This window comes from Haliotis asinina, chromosome 2, assembly GCF_037392515.1.
Source record: "Haliotis asinina isolate JCU_RB_2024 chromosome 2, JCU_Hal_asi_v2, whole genome shotgun sequence".
NCBI lineage: Eukaryota > Metazoa > Mollusca > Gastropoda > Lepetellida > Haliotidae > Haliotis > Haliotis asinina.
This window is the reverse complement of record NC_090281.1, coordinates 24,321,813-24,336,937: the sequence shown is the minus strand read 5'-3', so window position 1 is coordinate 24,336,937 and position 15,125 is coordinate 24,321,813. Positions and strand designations below refer to the sequence as shown.

At 41.0% G+C, this 15,125-nt stretch overlaps 2 protein-coding genes across 3 annotated transcripts in view; one reads left to right on the top strand and one right to left on the bottom strand.

Annotated features, from left to right (window-relative positions):
- Positions 1-15,125, bottom strand: part of LOC137273437 (uncharacterized) — a 270,044-nt gene that overhangs the window by 62,853 nt on the left and 192,066 nt on the right. The gene's annotated exons all lie outside the window — the stretch shown is intronic.
- LOC137272389 (uncharacterized) lies at positions 2,075-10,533 on the top strand. 2 transcript variants are annotated; one of them, XM_067804767.1, is made up of 2 exons: positions 2,075-2,208; positions 9,414-10,528. In XM_067804767.1, the coding sequence occupies exon 2, from the start codon at positions 9,530-9,532 to the stop codon at positions 10,271-10,273; it is 744 nt and encodes a 247-aa protein (XP_067660868.1). In that variant the 5' UTR covers positions 2,075-2,208; positions 9,414-9,529; the 3' UTR covers positions 10,274-10,528. The 2 variants fall into 2 exon arrangements, with proteins under 2 accessions (XP_067660868.1, XP_067660867.1); XM_067804766.1 differs by lacking the exon at positions 2,075-2,208 and adding an exon at positions 8,781-9,166 and having other exon boundaries at positions 9,414-10,533.

Sequence of the window (15,125 nt, the reverse complement as noted above, 5' to 3'; positions counted from 1 at the left end):
CTAAGCGTGATATCGATGCACATCCCCGCCATCAGTAAGCAAATCATGTGTCTGGCAACGATGGTGACTCTGATATAAAGAAAGAGAAAGTCATATCTGATATCGATACTGACCCATTTCTGGAAGCGGTGCAAAAGTAAATGACGGTTTTAAACATACCCGGCGTCTGCCTGACAAACAGTATGAATCAGAAATGGTCGGGTGATCTATGCTTTCCCTCAAAATTAAAAAAAATACTTTAAGCGAAGGGTATCATTCGGGTTACGATATGACGAAAGCTAGATTTCAGCAATTCAAACGATCGAAAATGCACAAGCAAATGTTGTAAACGACCATTTAATATTTTTAGAGAATACTGTATTTTAGGGCGTTCTTTTGTTTTTAATTTTGTTTTACGTTGTTTTTGATTTTGTCTTAGTATTTTTGTTTTTTGTTTTGATATTTGATATAGACAAAATGTTATTACTGCCATTGTGTGGATGGCTACGTGTTGAGGCTGTGCCTAAAATCTCTGGTGTTATGATAACAGACCATATATGGAAAGGCCGATGTTAAGAAAGCATTCATGTTATTTGTCTGTTATCGATGTAAAGTTCGGTGTACAAATCAGTTGAAGTTAAGCAATACTGATCGCGAAGAGTCTCTGGATGTGTGACCTTGTTTGACTCCTGAGTGTTTCTAGGACTTCATTCCTGACACACAACGACACACATGTGATACATGTGATCTCATCTAGCGCAAGTGAGTTTGTTCAAAACTGCATCAGTTCGACCAGCAGAAAATGGGTACCCGATGGGATACGTCAGATATACGTCTGGCGCCACATAGGCGGCTTGTGTTGTCCAGGGTGATAGTTATGAGATTGTGATTGTGTCCTTCAAGCATGCCTAGTCATGGATATGTGACAAATACACTGTTATTGAATCATATTATTATTGTTTTAGTGTGGGCTGTTTTAGTCTTGAATTCGTGTTTAGTGTCTTTTTAAGAAAATGATGTACAATGTATTATCGAGTCTAGGATTTTGGACATCTGCACATGAAGGTAATCATTCCACGCATGTTCGCTTGTCTTATATGGTATATTAAGTGTACACGAGCTTTCTATTGAGAACGACAATGATTCCGTGTGGAATTTCAGTCACATGTAATTTGAGGCATTTCTGGCGCTGGCTAGATATCTGGCTTCATTAATTAATAGGGTGGTGGTGGTATCCTCGTGGTTGTAGCGTTTGCGCGTCACGCTGAAGACCCGGGTTCGATTCCTCACATGGATACAATGTGAAAAACCCATTTCTGATGTTCCCCGCCATGATACTGCAGGTAAATTGCTAAATCCGGCTTATACCCATACTCACTCACTTGTATGAATAATCGAAGCTTTGACGTGTATGTAAAATAAATGCGAGATGCCTGTGTCCTCCTGGCTCTTAGGGTTAACCACTCTCCCTCGAGATATGCAATGACCACCTGGGCTTGTCACCTTCCCCAGGGTCGATTCTCCAGTAGCCTCCCCTAGGGTTCATGCCTTAACACATATCCAACACACTGGCAATGCTACACAAGTTGATAGAACGTGATCTGATAGCACCAGTGCATATTTCTGTTGACGTCTTAGGACAGTGGATACAGTATTGCCGTGTTTCCTTTGCTATATCAAAATGTGTAACCCATAACCCATTGGGTGGGTACATACATATTGATCAACAACGACACGGACTCACTGAAATGGAATGTATCTTTTCTTAAAACGCACACTTATCTCGGTCCCTTTGATTAATGAGGTCTTAATATACTGCATATATTATGCTGTGCAGACTGTAATTTCAGTTGATTAAACGATACAGCACGGATTTGTCTGACGTGACGTGACGGGCAATAAATTTCGACTCCAGTGGCCTTTGCGAACGCTTGTTTGGCAATAAGTTTCGCCCAGAGACCATGTGACGTCCTGCTATCTACTGGAAATGTGAATGTGTGGATGGGGTCGGGGAGGGGAGGGTGAACAGAGAAACACAGACCGCAGAGATAACGTAATATTTATTCAACTGTCCGACGCATTGATTTCTAAATGTAGGATATGTGTACTAATAGGAAAGTAATGTGTTTGTGAGAGTCGTAGTGACCTGCTTGGTGCGGATTTCCACGGGATGTGTCCACAGAAGACATCGTTATAATGGTGGACTGTAATCGTGATGAACAACGATAGGTAGGTGTTAGTAGATACATGAATAGGTAGGTGTTGGAAGATACATGACAGGTAGAAGTAGACTCATGGATTTGTAGATGTTGGTTATACACGGATATGTAAGTGTTGGGACATGTAGATTTTGATAGATACATGATAGGTAGGTGTTGGTGCATACACGGATAGGTAGGTGCTAGTAGATACATGACGGTAGATACATGAATAGGTAGGTGTTAGTAGATACACGAATAGGTAGGTGTTAGTAGATACACGAATAGGTAGGTGTTAGTAGATACACGAATAGGTAGGTGTTAGTAGATACACGAATAGGTAGGTGTTAGTAGATAGACGAATAGGTAGGTGTTAGTAGATACATGAATAGGTAGGTGTTACTAGATACACGAATAGGTAGGTGTTAGTAGATACATGAATAGGTAGATGTTGGCAAATACACCCATATGTAGGTTTTGGTAGATATATGAATATATAGGTGTTGGTAGATTTATCTATATCTAGATGCTGGTAGGTACATGAATAGGTAGGTGTTGATAGATACATTGATAGGTATGCGTTGACAGATACATTGATAGGTAGGTGGTGATAGATACATTGATAGGTAGGTGTTGATAGATACACGGATAAGCAGGTGTTCGTATGTAAATCAATTGACAGGTTTGATAGACACACTGATGGATATGTGTTGATATTTACATCTCAGTGAATCAGCAGATAGGTGTCATAAATGTGTAAAAGCATCAATATCAGTAGTTACATTACAGGTAGGTGTTGACCGATAAACGAATGGGTAGATTTGATAAAACATTGATGGATACACCTTGATGTTAACAGATACATGAACAGGTAGATAGCATAGGTCGGTTTTGTAGATGGAACAGATATGTAGGTATGGACAGACATTGTTTTTGGATACCGATGTAATTTCAATAACACCTACACAGAAACCCGTTAGAACTGTAAAGGTCAAATCCTAGTAAAACTAATTCAAATACTCAAAACGCTTTTAGATTCATGTTGTTATTTCTCCACACACATAAAACATGAACAATACAATGGTTGGCATGATAGTAACATCAACATGACATTTGACATTCAGGCCTACAACAGTTATGCAGTACAAAATCATGATTGTTTAATAGTCGTTTATGTTCGTTTACTTTCGTTGGTAAAAGTAGACTCTTAATGAAAAAAAATATTGGAACAATTTTAAAGCTTCTCGGTATACGTGAGTGTCAAGGGATAAACGTGTTGGCAAATTTCCGGGCGTTATTGGGTATTTGAAGCACAGAAATTCAATTGGAACTGACGGTCTTAGGTTTCAAATGAATTATTCCCGTGTTTCCAATACTCAGTAACACTCGGAAATTGAGCAACAGACGATGTTTATCGACATTTTAAACACACAAGTAAACCAAAAGGCCCACTGTATGAGTTTTACTGTATGCACTCATTTACATCGAGTACAGCAGTGAAATGTCATTATATTTCCCATGGTAGAATCTGAAACTGCTCATTCCGACTTTACGTCACAATATGATTTGAATGACGTCACCACTGCAAAAATACAAGTGTGTATGATATTTGTACGTGTCAATACGCAGCCAGTAGTCTTGCAATTTCCGGGAATCGAATACTATTCGACATGGTTTTCAGCCAATCAGATTTCAGGACACCGTGCAATCGTCCGGAATGCAATCGTCCGGAAAACGGGGTGTCCGTAGTGACAGGTTTGGACCCGCTGTACACGAACAATCGATGATTTACAAGACAATATCAAAAGACATAATAAGATTTTCATAACGTATTTGACCACAACGGCGTTGACAAGCGAAAGACATGATGCATCTGCTGACACATACAAGATATTGGTCTTGGACATTCGATATCAGTGTGACCACGAGTGAAGTTCACGATAAATTGGATTAGCCTATCTCTACCTGTTAACACTTACAAGATACTGGTCTTGGACCTTCGTTATCATTGTGACCCTTGGCAGACTGAAGATGTGGAACGAGTAGCATTTCAATATTTCAATAAAATATTCTGTCATAGAATCTTTATAAAATATTGTGCATTTCCACCATGTTAATAATATCAAAAGACTTTCAGCAGGCTGGTATCAGGCTATTTTAGTGTCAGCAATGATATACTGTGACAATATTGACAACCTACCTTAGTATCAGCCAACAAAATTGACAGTGAGTGTCTTGTTTGATCTCATAAGCCGTTACAAGTATTGACCACTAGCCCCGTTCTGAGTGTTGTAACACACACTCCTAGTTGTATTGAACCAAAGACCTGAATACGTGGACACCGAAATGGAGTGTAGGGAGCGGGGTGATGGGGTGTAGTCGGCAATGACACTGCCTGTACCCGTCATAAAGGGGTTTGTCGGTCAGCGTAGGATAAATAACCACTGATCCCTTACGGTTGACGATATAAACACCTCCATCGACCCCGTACGCATACACATACGCATGCGCACACGCTCTCACAAGCCAGAAACGTCACAACAACGGAGGCTTTGTAATTTGCTGACCATCAACAGCTTTGGAACAAAAACTAAACCCATTCATGAATAGGGAGATTTTACTTGCAGATGTCAGCTTCTGCAATATGAGGAATATAAGCCGAAATGTCTTGCTCCTCGTGTTACCTTTATTAACATTTTTGCATCGATCAAGCCCGAAGATTTTCTTCATTGGTTTTTCGAGATATTTATTGCTTAGGAAATGCATCGATATTAAGTACAGGTTGCATGAAGTGCTCAATAAACGACACGGGTGCTTTATTCTACTCGGGTACCGAGTTCTATTGCCTGCCATTACAAGATACAGTCACCCCTTTAACGAGTCGACTCTTTGTCAAGTGACACATTTGGCCCTCACAGCACGAACTGACCAGACCCTTATCATGCTCCTTAAGCAGGCCTTGTGTTTATAATGTACTGAAGACTGACCATTGATCCGATGGTTCGACTGCTTACAAATGAGGCTGGATGGTTTGGATTAAATCGACGCTTGCATCTTACTGGGTGAGGTGAGGTGAGGTGAGGTGAGGTGAGGTGAGGTGAGGTGAGGTGAGGTGAGGTGAGGTGAGGTGAGGTGAGGTGAGGTGAGGTGAGGTGAGGTGAGGTGAGGTGAGGTGAGGTGAGGTGAACCGAGGTGAAGCGAGGTGGTGCGAGGTGGTGCGAGGTGGTGCGAGATTAGGTGAGACGCGACAAGATTCAGAACCTTCCTTTCAAAGTCTTTGGCTGTGACGCAACCAGGGAACGTAAGGCCTCCTGCAAAGCGTTCTGTCCACTTTGATACGAAGGCGGTCTCGTAGACAAGCATGGGCAGCCAACACTGCGTCCAAAGTATTGCTCGTTACGCAAAACGGTTATGTTTCTATTAAATCAAACGCACCGGTGGAACAATTGTTTGTCCGTTTGTTCGCAAATATTTATCATGGATGCAGATTCGAGTTAGGATTGTTTTTTTCAGCAACCCAGGTTTGTCTCAAAGTTAGGATTGTTCTTCAATAACCCATGTTTGTCTCCCGTGAAGATCCGAGTTAGGATTGTTCTTCAACAACCCATGTTTGTCTCCCTTGCAGATTCGAGTTAGGATTGTTCTTCAACAACCCGTGTTTGTCTCAAAGTTAGGATTGTTCTTCAACAACCCATGTTTGTCTCCCTTGCAGATTCGAGTTAGGATTGTTCTTCAACAACCCATGTTTGTCTCCCTTGCAGATTCGAGTTAGGATTGTTCTTCAACAACCCATGTTTGTCTCCCGTGAAGATCTGGGTTATTATTGGTCTTCAACGACCCATGCGGCTAACGGGATCGGGTGGTCAGGCTCGCTGAAGTGACTGACACAAGTAATCGTGTCCCAGTTGCGTAGATCGATACTCATGGAATTTGATCACTGAATCGTCTGGTCCGGGTTCGATTATTTACAGACCGGCGCCATACTGCTGATTACGGCGATAAGCAACAAACAAACAAACGCTATGCAGATCTAGAGTTGGGTCTCACTGCATGCCACAAACTGTGATCATGGGGTCGAATCTCAGTAGGTTTCTCGCCGTCCCAGCATTTCAACCAGTTTACGTTTATCCTGGCTGCCAAACTGATTTTGGTTTGTGCAGTGGAACCAGTTGGGAGTGGGTGGGTATAGTTTTACGCCGCTATTAGCAGCATTCCAGCAATATCGCGGTAGGGAACACCAGAAATGGGCTTCACACATTTTATCCATGTGGGAATGGAACCAAGGTCTTCAGCGTGACGAGCGAACACTTTAACCACTAGGCTACCCCACCGTCCCTGAAGTCAGATGAAATGACCTCAGTGAGTACATATCGTGAACGTTGGAGGTAACTTAAAACCACGCTGAGGACGCTTCAGGTTTTGGGTCTCGGTGTTATGCATACTCGCTACAGTAAGTAAAAGCCATGGTTAAATAGATTCACCACTTATATGTGGGTGAAACTTTTGTCGAAGAGCTATTCACCAATTATATGTGGGTGATACTCTTGTTAAAGAGGTAGTTACTGTAGAGGTTGTTGCTGTCAGAGTCTACGTAACAGTATCCCTTGTGTTTCTGGTGTTTGAGTTAGGTTCACAATACCAGTACGACTTATTCTAGTCCCAGAAATAAAGTAAGTGATTAGTTATTTACAAAATAACACGTATATGACTCAAAATGAATGAACGAACGAACGATGCTCTTCGGGCAGTCCTTGTGCATGTGATGTACTGATGATTAAACCATTCATCCAACAGCTCGACGAACACACAGATAGGTAACACCCCAAACGAAGCCAGAACATTTCTGGAAGTGTAGTCTTCCCCAATCATTCTATACAGTGGCTTCTTTTAGAGCGTCTAGTTTGGTATCTGGAATAATAATCTGGACTTGATGAACGTGTCGTAGCTAAAAAAGTGGAGATATTTGTCTCAGATCTTGCAAAAATAGGTCGTTATTATTTGGAGATTTTACATCATCAATCGTAATAAATGTGTGAGTGAGTATGGTTTTGCGTCACTTTAGCAATATTTCATCACCAATATCAGAAATGGCAGCAGGAGTGGACCTCAAAGATTATGCCAATGTAAGGATTCGAACCAGGGTCTTTGGCATGATGAGCAAACGTTTTAAACACTAGGCTATTCCACCTCCTGTAAGAAAGTATACACAAAAATGCCATCTTGGACACCTTGTGTGCGCGCGTGCATGTGTGTGTGTGTGTACGCATGCCCCACAGAAACATCCACCGAATATTTAAAAAATATATATCTCCTTGAAGCCAGCTTTCGTCTTGTATTGCTTTTAAGGGACGCTTGGGGATGTCCATTTTACCTATTGTAAAATCTAATATGGTCCTCTGATCCAGAATAGGACACTCTGTATACTACCTTCACGATCACTGACATGAATCACAAACCAAATAGACGCTTAGACACCTGTGGCAGCCTCACTCACCCCTGCAAAACCCACTCTCGACGAAAACAATATAAACCTATATCTCATAGCAAATACATACCACGGGATACCCTTGTATATCACACTCTACGTCACGGGGGTCAGTGGGGTCACCTGACAAGCATGTTTAAATTACTTGTCTCGTAGGGGAGTTCCGCCTTTGCCTGTAAACAATACTGATCCCTTTGTTGAGGAAGTGCCTTTCCTTTGACGTTAAATCACTTGCGGAATGTCAAATACTGTTTATGAATAAAACATGTAATCGATATCTTTTCAGAACGGAGGGTTTTACTGTGTAAATACTCAGCTGTAGGCTAGCCGCGTTACAACGAGTAGATAAAGTTGTACTAAATGCAATTTACATCAAGCATGGTCAAACAAAGTACTCGTGTGGTTATTACTGGGTTGTTCAAACAGTTGTCTCATGTAACGTTTAATGTATAGATTGTATAAATTTCAACAATGGTCTTTAGTTTGTCGTTGACTAAAGAGTAGACGTACAAGTAGGCCCTCAACTAAATCCAGTTCGTCTTACGTCTTAACCATGAAAACTCGTCAAATGCTCTTCCTTTATATGATGGGGAGTGAGAAGTTTGGTGACAGTTCTGCTTACCATATGGAGATACATAAAGATGTTGAAAACGATCAGCTGGTACACATGGTCTGTTAGCTTTTTTTCACGACAGTTTATACAGCTTTAAATGCTGTTTATTTTCAATTCAGATAGAGATAAAAGCCAAATCATGTCTCTAAGAATTATCCGGATTTTTGTTTGTTTGTTTTTTATTTTGTTTGGGGTTTTTTAATAATGCTTTTAGAAAGTACGTTATACCCTCCGAATTTAGGTACTTTCATTCAATTAGATAATAGATTCATAAAATTTCCACGCATTTCTGTCCTCGAAATGTCAAGAATGTAGAATATGAATAATTCACCGTCATGAAAATTTAAGTTGATCTTTTTCCACGACTCATAACGCTTAACTCTTTAATGGCAAATGAGGATAAGTATTAAAAGATTTTTCTCGAGTTTCAAGACCCCCTTCAATGGCACGAGCTTGTGTCGTTGAGGTACAATTCTGTTTTGACGTCTGATAACATCTGCTCATTGACACATGCAGAGTAGACGACAAGAGCAGACGACGCGGTCGAGGTAACTGGCAGTCCGCCAGGGAAATATTCAGGCAAAATGTACATTTCCCATTCAGGGAATATATACAACGGTTGATTTGAACTATTAATGGCGTTATTTGTCAAAGATATTTGACATATAGTGTTACGCATGCGCAGAATATTTCTATTACGGCATACACCCGGAGGCCGGAAAACAAACTGGTGGACGTCATTGTTGTCGATGGATCGGTGAAAGACTACTTATAGGGGGTCTGTTGTTGACGTTAATGACAATGGACAACAATATACGCGACCGTCAGTATATTAGCTGACTGGTGACGAGGAGAGGAAATCATTGCGGTATGCGCACCTTTGTGTGAGCGGTGAGTGGAACAAACTACAGGACATATATGGACATGAGAGAAAAATATTATTCAATGCAGTAAATGTGTTTTAAGAAATGAAGTATTTTATTGAACAAACTTTATGGATAATAATTTCATTTATGTAGTGACTGTACTTACAAAATGGAAGACGTTGTTATCCATAAATTGTTCAATATTGCACTTCCCAGCTTCTCTATTGCAAACCCAAAGATTAAATATCTCTCATTCCTTTTTGTAATTTCAGAAACATTTCAGAGGATCGGAAAGGCATGGAATTAATCAATAATTAACGGCTGTCTGTTGTTTTACGTCGAAAGTTCTTAACGGATACCCGCACTTCTTTGTGGAAGTATTTTGACCATGGACGAAGGAAGGTATGGACAGGTTAGGAGACAGGAAGACAGGCACAGGAAATTTGTCTGCATCATCAACGATATTCTCAAAACAAAAACCGATGTTTACGAGAGCTGCTTGTCTCGTGAGAAGTACGAGACCTCGTTCAAGTATGTGAAGAACGCCATGACAGTCCGCAGAGCCTTGGTGAGGCAGAAGGTTCTCCAGAAATGTCTTGAGATGAGGAGGAGACGGACAGATGGAGGAGTGTTTGGGAGGTATAACGGCGCCAGCCTCCACTCCATGTCCCGCGACGTGGAGTCTTACATTGCGTCCAAGCACCCTAAAGTCAGACGGCTTCAGAAAGTGCAAAGGCTGCTGAAGGACAGTATTGATAGTGGCGCCATTTTGGATACAGAAGCGATGAATGACAAGGTTGAAGAATTCTTTCGAAAGCGTATCGAGAACATGGAAAATAAGAAGACAACGAAACATTCCGTAAAGGATGACGCTGTAGACAGCGACAGTGCAGAAACAGAAGGTCTTGTTTCTATTCAGACGGTTAAGGGCAAAATACAGAAGCTGAAGGTTACACCCCTTCCGGAACTGAAGGTCAAGGACAAATTAATTGACCTTGATACGAGTGATCAACGTTTTATACGGGAGATCGTATCTCCGTCACAAGGGGATACCAATCCATTTGTGCTGAAGAGGAGACCCACTTTGGTTCTGCCGCCCATTGCATCAAGCAAAGCGCTTGTTCAATACTGACATTGAAATAATTTAATGAAACCTTGGACTCCAAAAGTGCAAGGTCAGTATTTTGAAACAGACATTGAAAACGTTTCTCTGTGGAACGTCACAGACAGACTATTGTCACTCTGTAACAGTAATTACTAACTATATCCAAAGTCCAAGTTTCTTTCCACATATTTATGTTTTTTAATGAATGCAGCTAAAAAGTATGTATAACAAATCGACGAATTGATTTTTCACTAAAACGATACATCTTAACGATACACTTAACGATACATCTTTCTTTTCTGTGGATTATGAGCTTTTAAAACTCTTTAACACCATCAGAGGTGAATTATCCCGCTATAACTGATGGTGCAAGGAGATTCGAGTACATACACAAATACATACACGAGTGGGCGAGCTTAGTTTCACACAGCTATATGGTGACTGTCTGTAACTAGTCGTGTCAGAACCAGACGACCCAATGATCAACATCATGAGCATCGATCTACTCATTTGATACGTTGACATGTACATGGCAAGTCAGCGAGTCTGACCACCCGATCCCCTTTGTCGCCTCTTACGACAAGCAGATTAATTCTAAACGGGATCTTTACGGGTGAAGTCATTAATGAGCTTTTCAAACTCACTAATACAATCTGAGGTTCAAGTTCGTATATATTATGCAATTATCCCGTTATCATTCTACCACTACCGATGACTAAAATGGGGTTAACGTACATATACAAATACAAGTACATGCACGAATGAGTGAGTGAGTTTAGTTTTTGGCCGCACTCAGCAATATTCGAGCTATAGGGCGACAGTCTGTAAATAGTCTGGAACAGACAATCCAGTGATCAACAACATGATCATGGATTAGCGTAATTGGGAACTGATGTCATCGGTCAATCAAGTCAGCAAGCCTGACACCCGATCCAGTTAGTCGCCAATGAACCACAAGCATGGGTTGCCGAAGACCAAGTTCATGGTATATTGGTGAGGGCGGCTATAAACAACAAGCAAAACAATATATCTGGGTCTCTCATCTGTCAGCTCACCAATGTGAAAACGTGTGAACGAATGCAAAACGTTTCAGATTGAGCTTCTGAGTCATTCATGGCTTTATCCTGAGTTTCGCCCTAAACGTTTTTTTAAGTTCCAAGCTGTAAAATTATAGGTTACAGTTTCTAATTGAGATAACATAATTCTGTTATATCACGGCATGTTGGCGAAAAAGCGATAAATATAAACACTAGACGAGAAAGAAATACATAAAGATTGTCTTCTCGTATCGCGTTGTGAAGCGAGAAACGTCTCAGGCACTTACCACTCTTGTTGGACCCACAGGTCCAATCATGTGTGATACTCAGACTGGCCCTGAACCTTCATCTTGCAACAGATTCAACGATTATGTTCCTATGTTCCGACACTATCTAAAAGGGGTGACTTTTGGTGGGGGAACAACTATCGCGATAGCGATTGTCTATTCCAGTATACTACAGCGAGTGTCTAGTTCTGCAGTAATATTGCAATAGGGGTTTTTCTCCTTGAATTGTCTCATTTGAAGTCATTTCTCAAATGAATTTATAGTTTATATGAAACAAAAACAAGCTGAAGTAGTTTCAGTCTCTCTTTATGCCTACAAGAAATTTGGAACCCAGATCAAGTGACAGTTAAAACATAAACTAAATAAAGATGAACGTCTGCACTGAAAGGATAAAAAATCCAAAACAACAAACATCTTTAAATAAATAAAGATAAAGTCAGCCGCTAAACTATCGACGCATAGATAGTTTTTCGTTTCTGTCATCGACTGATTGCTATCGGAGATTCATCAAGTGCAGTCCATTGTTCGATAATTCGATGCATCGTTACCCGGTGAAATGCATCGACCACATCAACAAGCTACTTACATGTTGAAGAAGAGCAGTTCTCTAACCTGTATACATCGTCAATGAGGTGGCAGAAGGAGTAAGGTAATTAACATCAGGCGCATCAGTGCATGCGCGGGATGAAAACTAAAGGCAATACTATTCTCAAATGTTGACCACTTAGCGAACGCTTTAACCATTTGGCCACCTGACCGTCCCCTCGGACCCTTAGACGAGCTCCAACACGCTCCTTTGAAAGACCACTGGAATTATGGTTAAAACGATAAGCTCTAAAAAAATGCATTGTATATTGTGTATTGTAAATACTAAATATGATTAACTTACTGCACGTCGTGGTACATCGTATACTTTAAACTTTAGAATGGCTTTTCCGAACTGAACAATTCTGACCTACGTCCTGAAATGAGAAACGTAAAGCTCATGTTATATACGCAGCGGCGGGTCGCCGAGTGGTTAAAGCGTTTGCTCTACACACCGATGGTCCGGGTTCGATTCCACACAATATGTGAGCCCCATGCAGGTGTCCTTGACGTGATATCCTTGGTTATTGCTAAAATCGACAATACCATACTCAATTAAATTACTCACTCTGTGCATTTACATTTCGAATAGATTAGTTTGTAAGATCTAATCGCCAAAATCCACGCTCAGTCAATGGGCTCGTATGAATCTTGCACGTATATCGGGGCTCGACCTGAAAGATGCTCATGTATTGTTCATGTCCTTCGTGAAACGTCTGTGAAGCATAATTATAAAGGTGCTTTCATTATCATTTTATAGATTTGTTTTAACTATTTTTGTCACTTGTTCACGTTGACTGTATGCACTTTTGTGTTGTATTTTAAGCCAGTGAGTGGTAGAGGGGTAGCCTAGTGGTTAAATCGTTTAAAGGGTCTTTAAGCAAGCGAAGAACGTTCGATACCCCACAGTGCGTGAAGCCCTTTTCTGGCATAACTTGTACAATTGCCGTCATATTGCTAAAGGCGTCGTAAAATCATACCTACTAACTCGCGTAACTGGAAATGAATTCCAAATATTGATCTTCGACCAATTATTTGCAACAAATATCTTGTTACTTGTCCGTTATCTTGAAAGGAGAACGTACAAGTTGAGCAAGACTTCACAGACTTCAAGGATTCTGTACAACTGGCCATGGGGGCAGTAGGATAGCCCACTGGTTAAAGTGTTCGCACGTCACACCGAATACACGGGTTCGATTCCCCACTTGGGTACAATGTGTGAAGCTCATTTCTGGTGTCCCTTCACTCGTTGTACCAATGGGTTGTTCAGCATTAAATCATTCACCCGCTCTACCAATGGGTTTCCAGAATTAAATCACTCACTGCACCAACGGGTTTCCAGAATTAAATTATGGACTGCATTTTAAACAGAATTTGCTTCGAACTTATTTGACCCAAACAACGGTCTTAGCATTACGCCGACTTGTGGGCATGCTCATTTCACGCTTTATGAGCAGCTATCGGTCCGACAATATAGCTAAAAGACAACGTTTGTGGTTGCCGCCAGGAATTTAACACCGTCCATTCATCTGAATGTCAGTAAAGATAGCAGGTCCGGGTACCTCGTTAATGCGGCGATAATGGTAATAAAAGACAAATATTTACTGAGGTTTACGTTACATGTTTGAACAATTACTGCGTCAATGATTCGAACAATGTCTTCTCAGATATCTCGGCAGCCTCGAGATTGACGATATGTGATTTTTAAAAATGTCTCTCATTGTTAACGCGAGGTTGTTCTGACAGTCTTACGCTTCTTGTAACTCAACCTTCGTTAAGTCTAAAATATACTGACACCAAATAAAAACGTATAATCAGCTGTGGCTGGGTAACCGTGACTCTTTGCTGCTCGCTATAAATCATTCATATTTTGACATGGCACCGCGCAGATTTGCGGCTACCGCAGTTTAAGAGAAATTCAACTCGTTTTTGTGGTAAATATTCACTTGTCTGGCAATAAATGATAACTGACAATATGACGTTGTTGTGTGTAATTAAAACGTGCCAAATCACATTTTGTGAAATGAGTTTTAATATCCCAAATTGAGGTGAAGTGAAATGGGGTTTAACCTCGTACCTGAGAATATTTCGTTCATATGACGACGTGCATGTGAGTGTATGTGTAGCTGCTTGTACTAGCCCTATCTTCAGCTGGCTTTATAGCGCTAGCTCTCTGACAAACTACGCTATGTTAGCATCATACTGACTCCGAACCGACCAGTCCTTTTGTACCCGTTAATGCCGAGCCTCTGGCAGGGACCAGTTGTCCAGGGACACTTGTCCGGTTGGCATCTGGCCCGGTACCATAAAGAAGGAGCGGCTTCCCTTAAATGACCACATGAATGCCGCCTTTCTGGGCTTGAAAGCAAGGCATTATTCGTGCTTCATAATGCTCTGGCTAAAAAATTAAAATTTATCCATCATGGTGTCAGCCTTCGAGCCCCCTTGATAAAAATTTCTCCGTCAAGGTGTCAACCCTGAAGGCCTCAGTGACCCGTGAATAACCTGGTTCGAATCGATCTACAGCAAACCATGCATGTCGTAAGAGGCGACTAACAGGATCAAGTTTTCCACATAGCGTATTATTACTACAAAATGCTCTTTAAAAATATTAGCTGATGCTGGTGTTTTCACAGTGTGCAAGTCACAAAAATTGTCTTCATGTTGCTTAGTCTGAACTGATGCCCGATACCTATTCTATTATTTAGTGTGTGAGTGTGCGTGTGTGTGTGTGTGTGTGTGTGCGTGCGTGCGTGCATGTGTAAACACATGCACTTATAATTTGTATATCCCAGATTATAAATCCCGTAGAAATAATGCAAACAGGTAAATAACAACATCTGGAAACAATCAATTTGCGAGGATTTCCATCTCATAAAGGGCCAGAACGGTTTGCATCCAAGATTCGAATCCTTGATCCATGACACCAGCACTTCAGTTCACTCATGAAAGGACCTTGCGTCCTCTTGA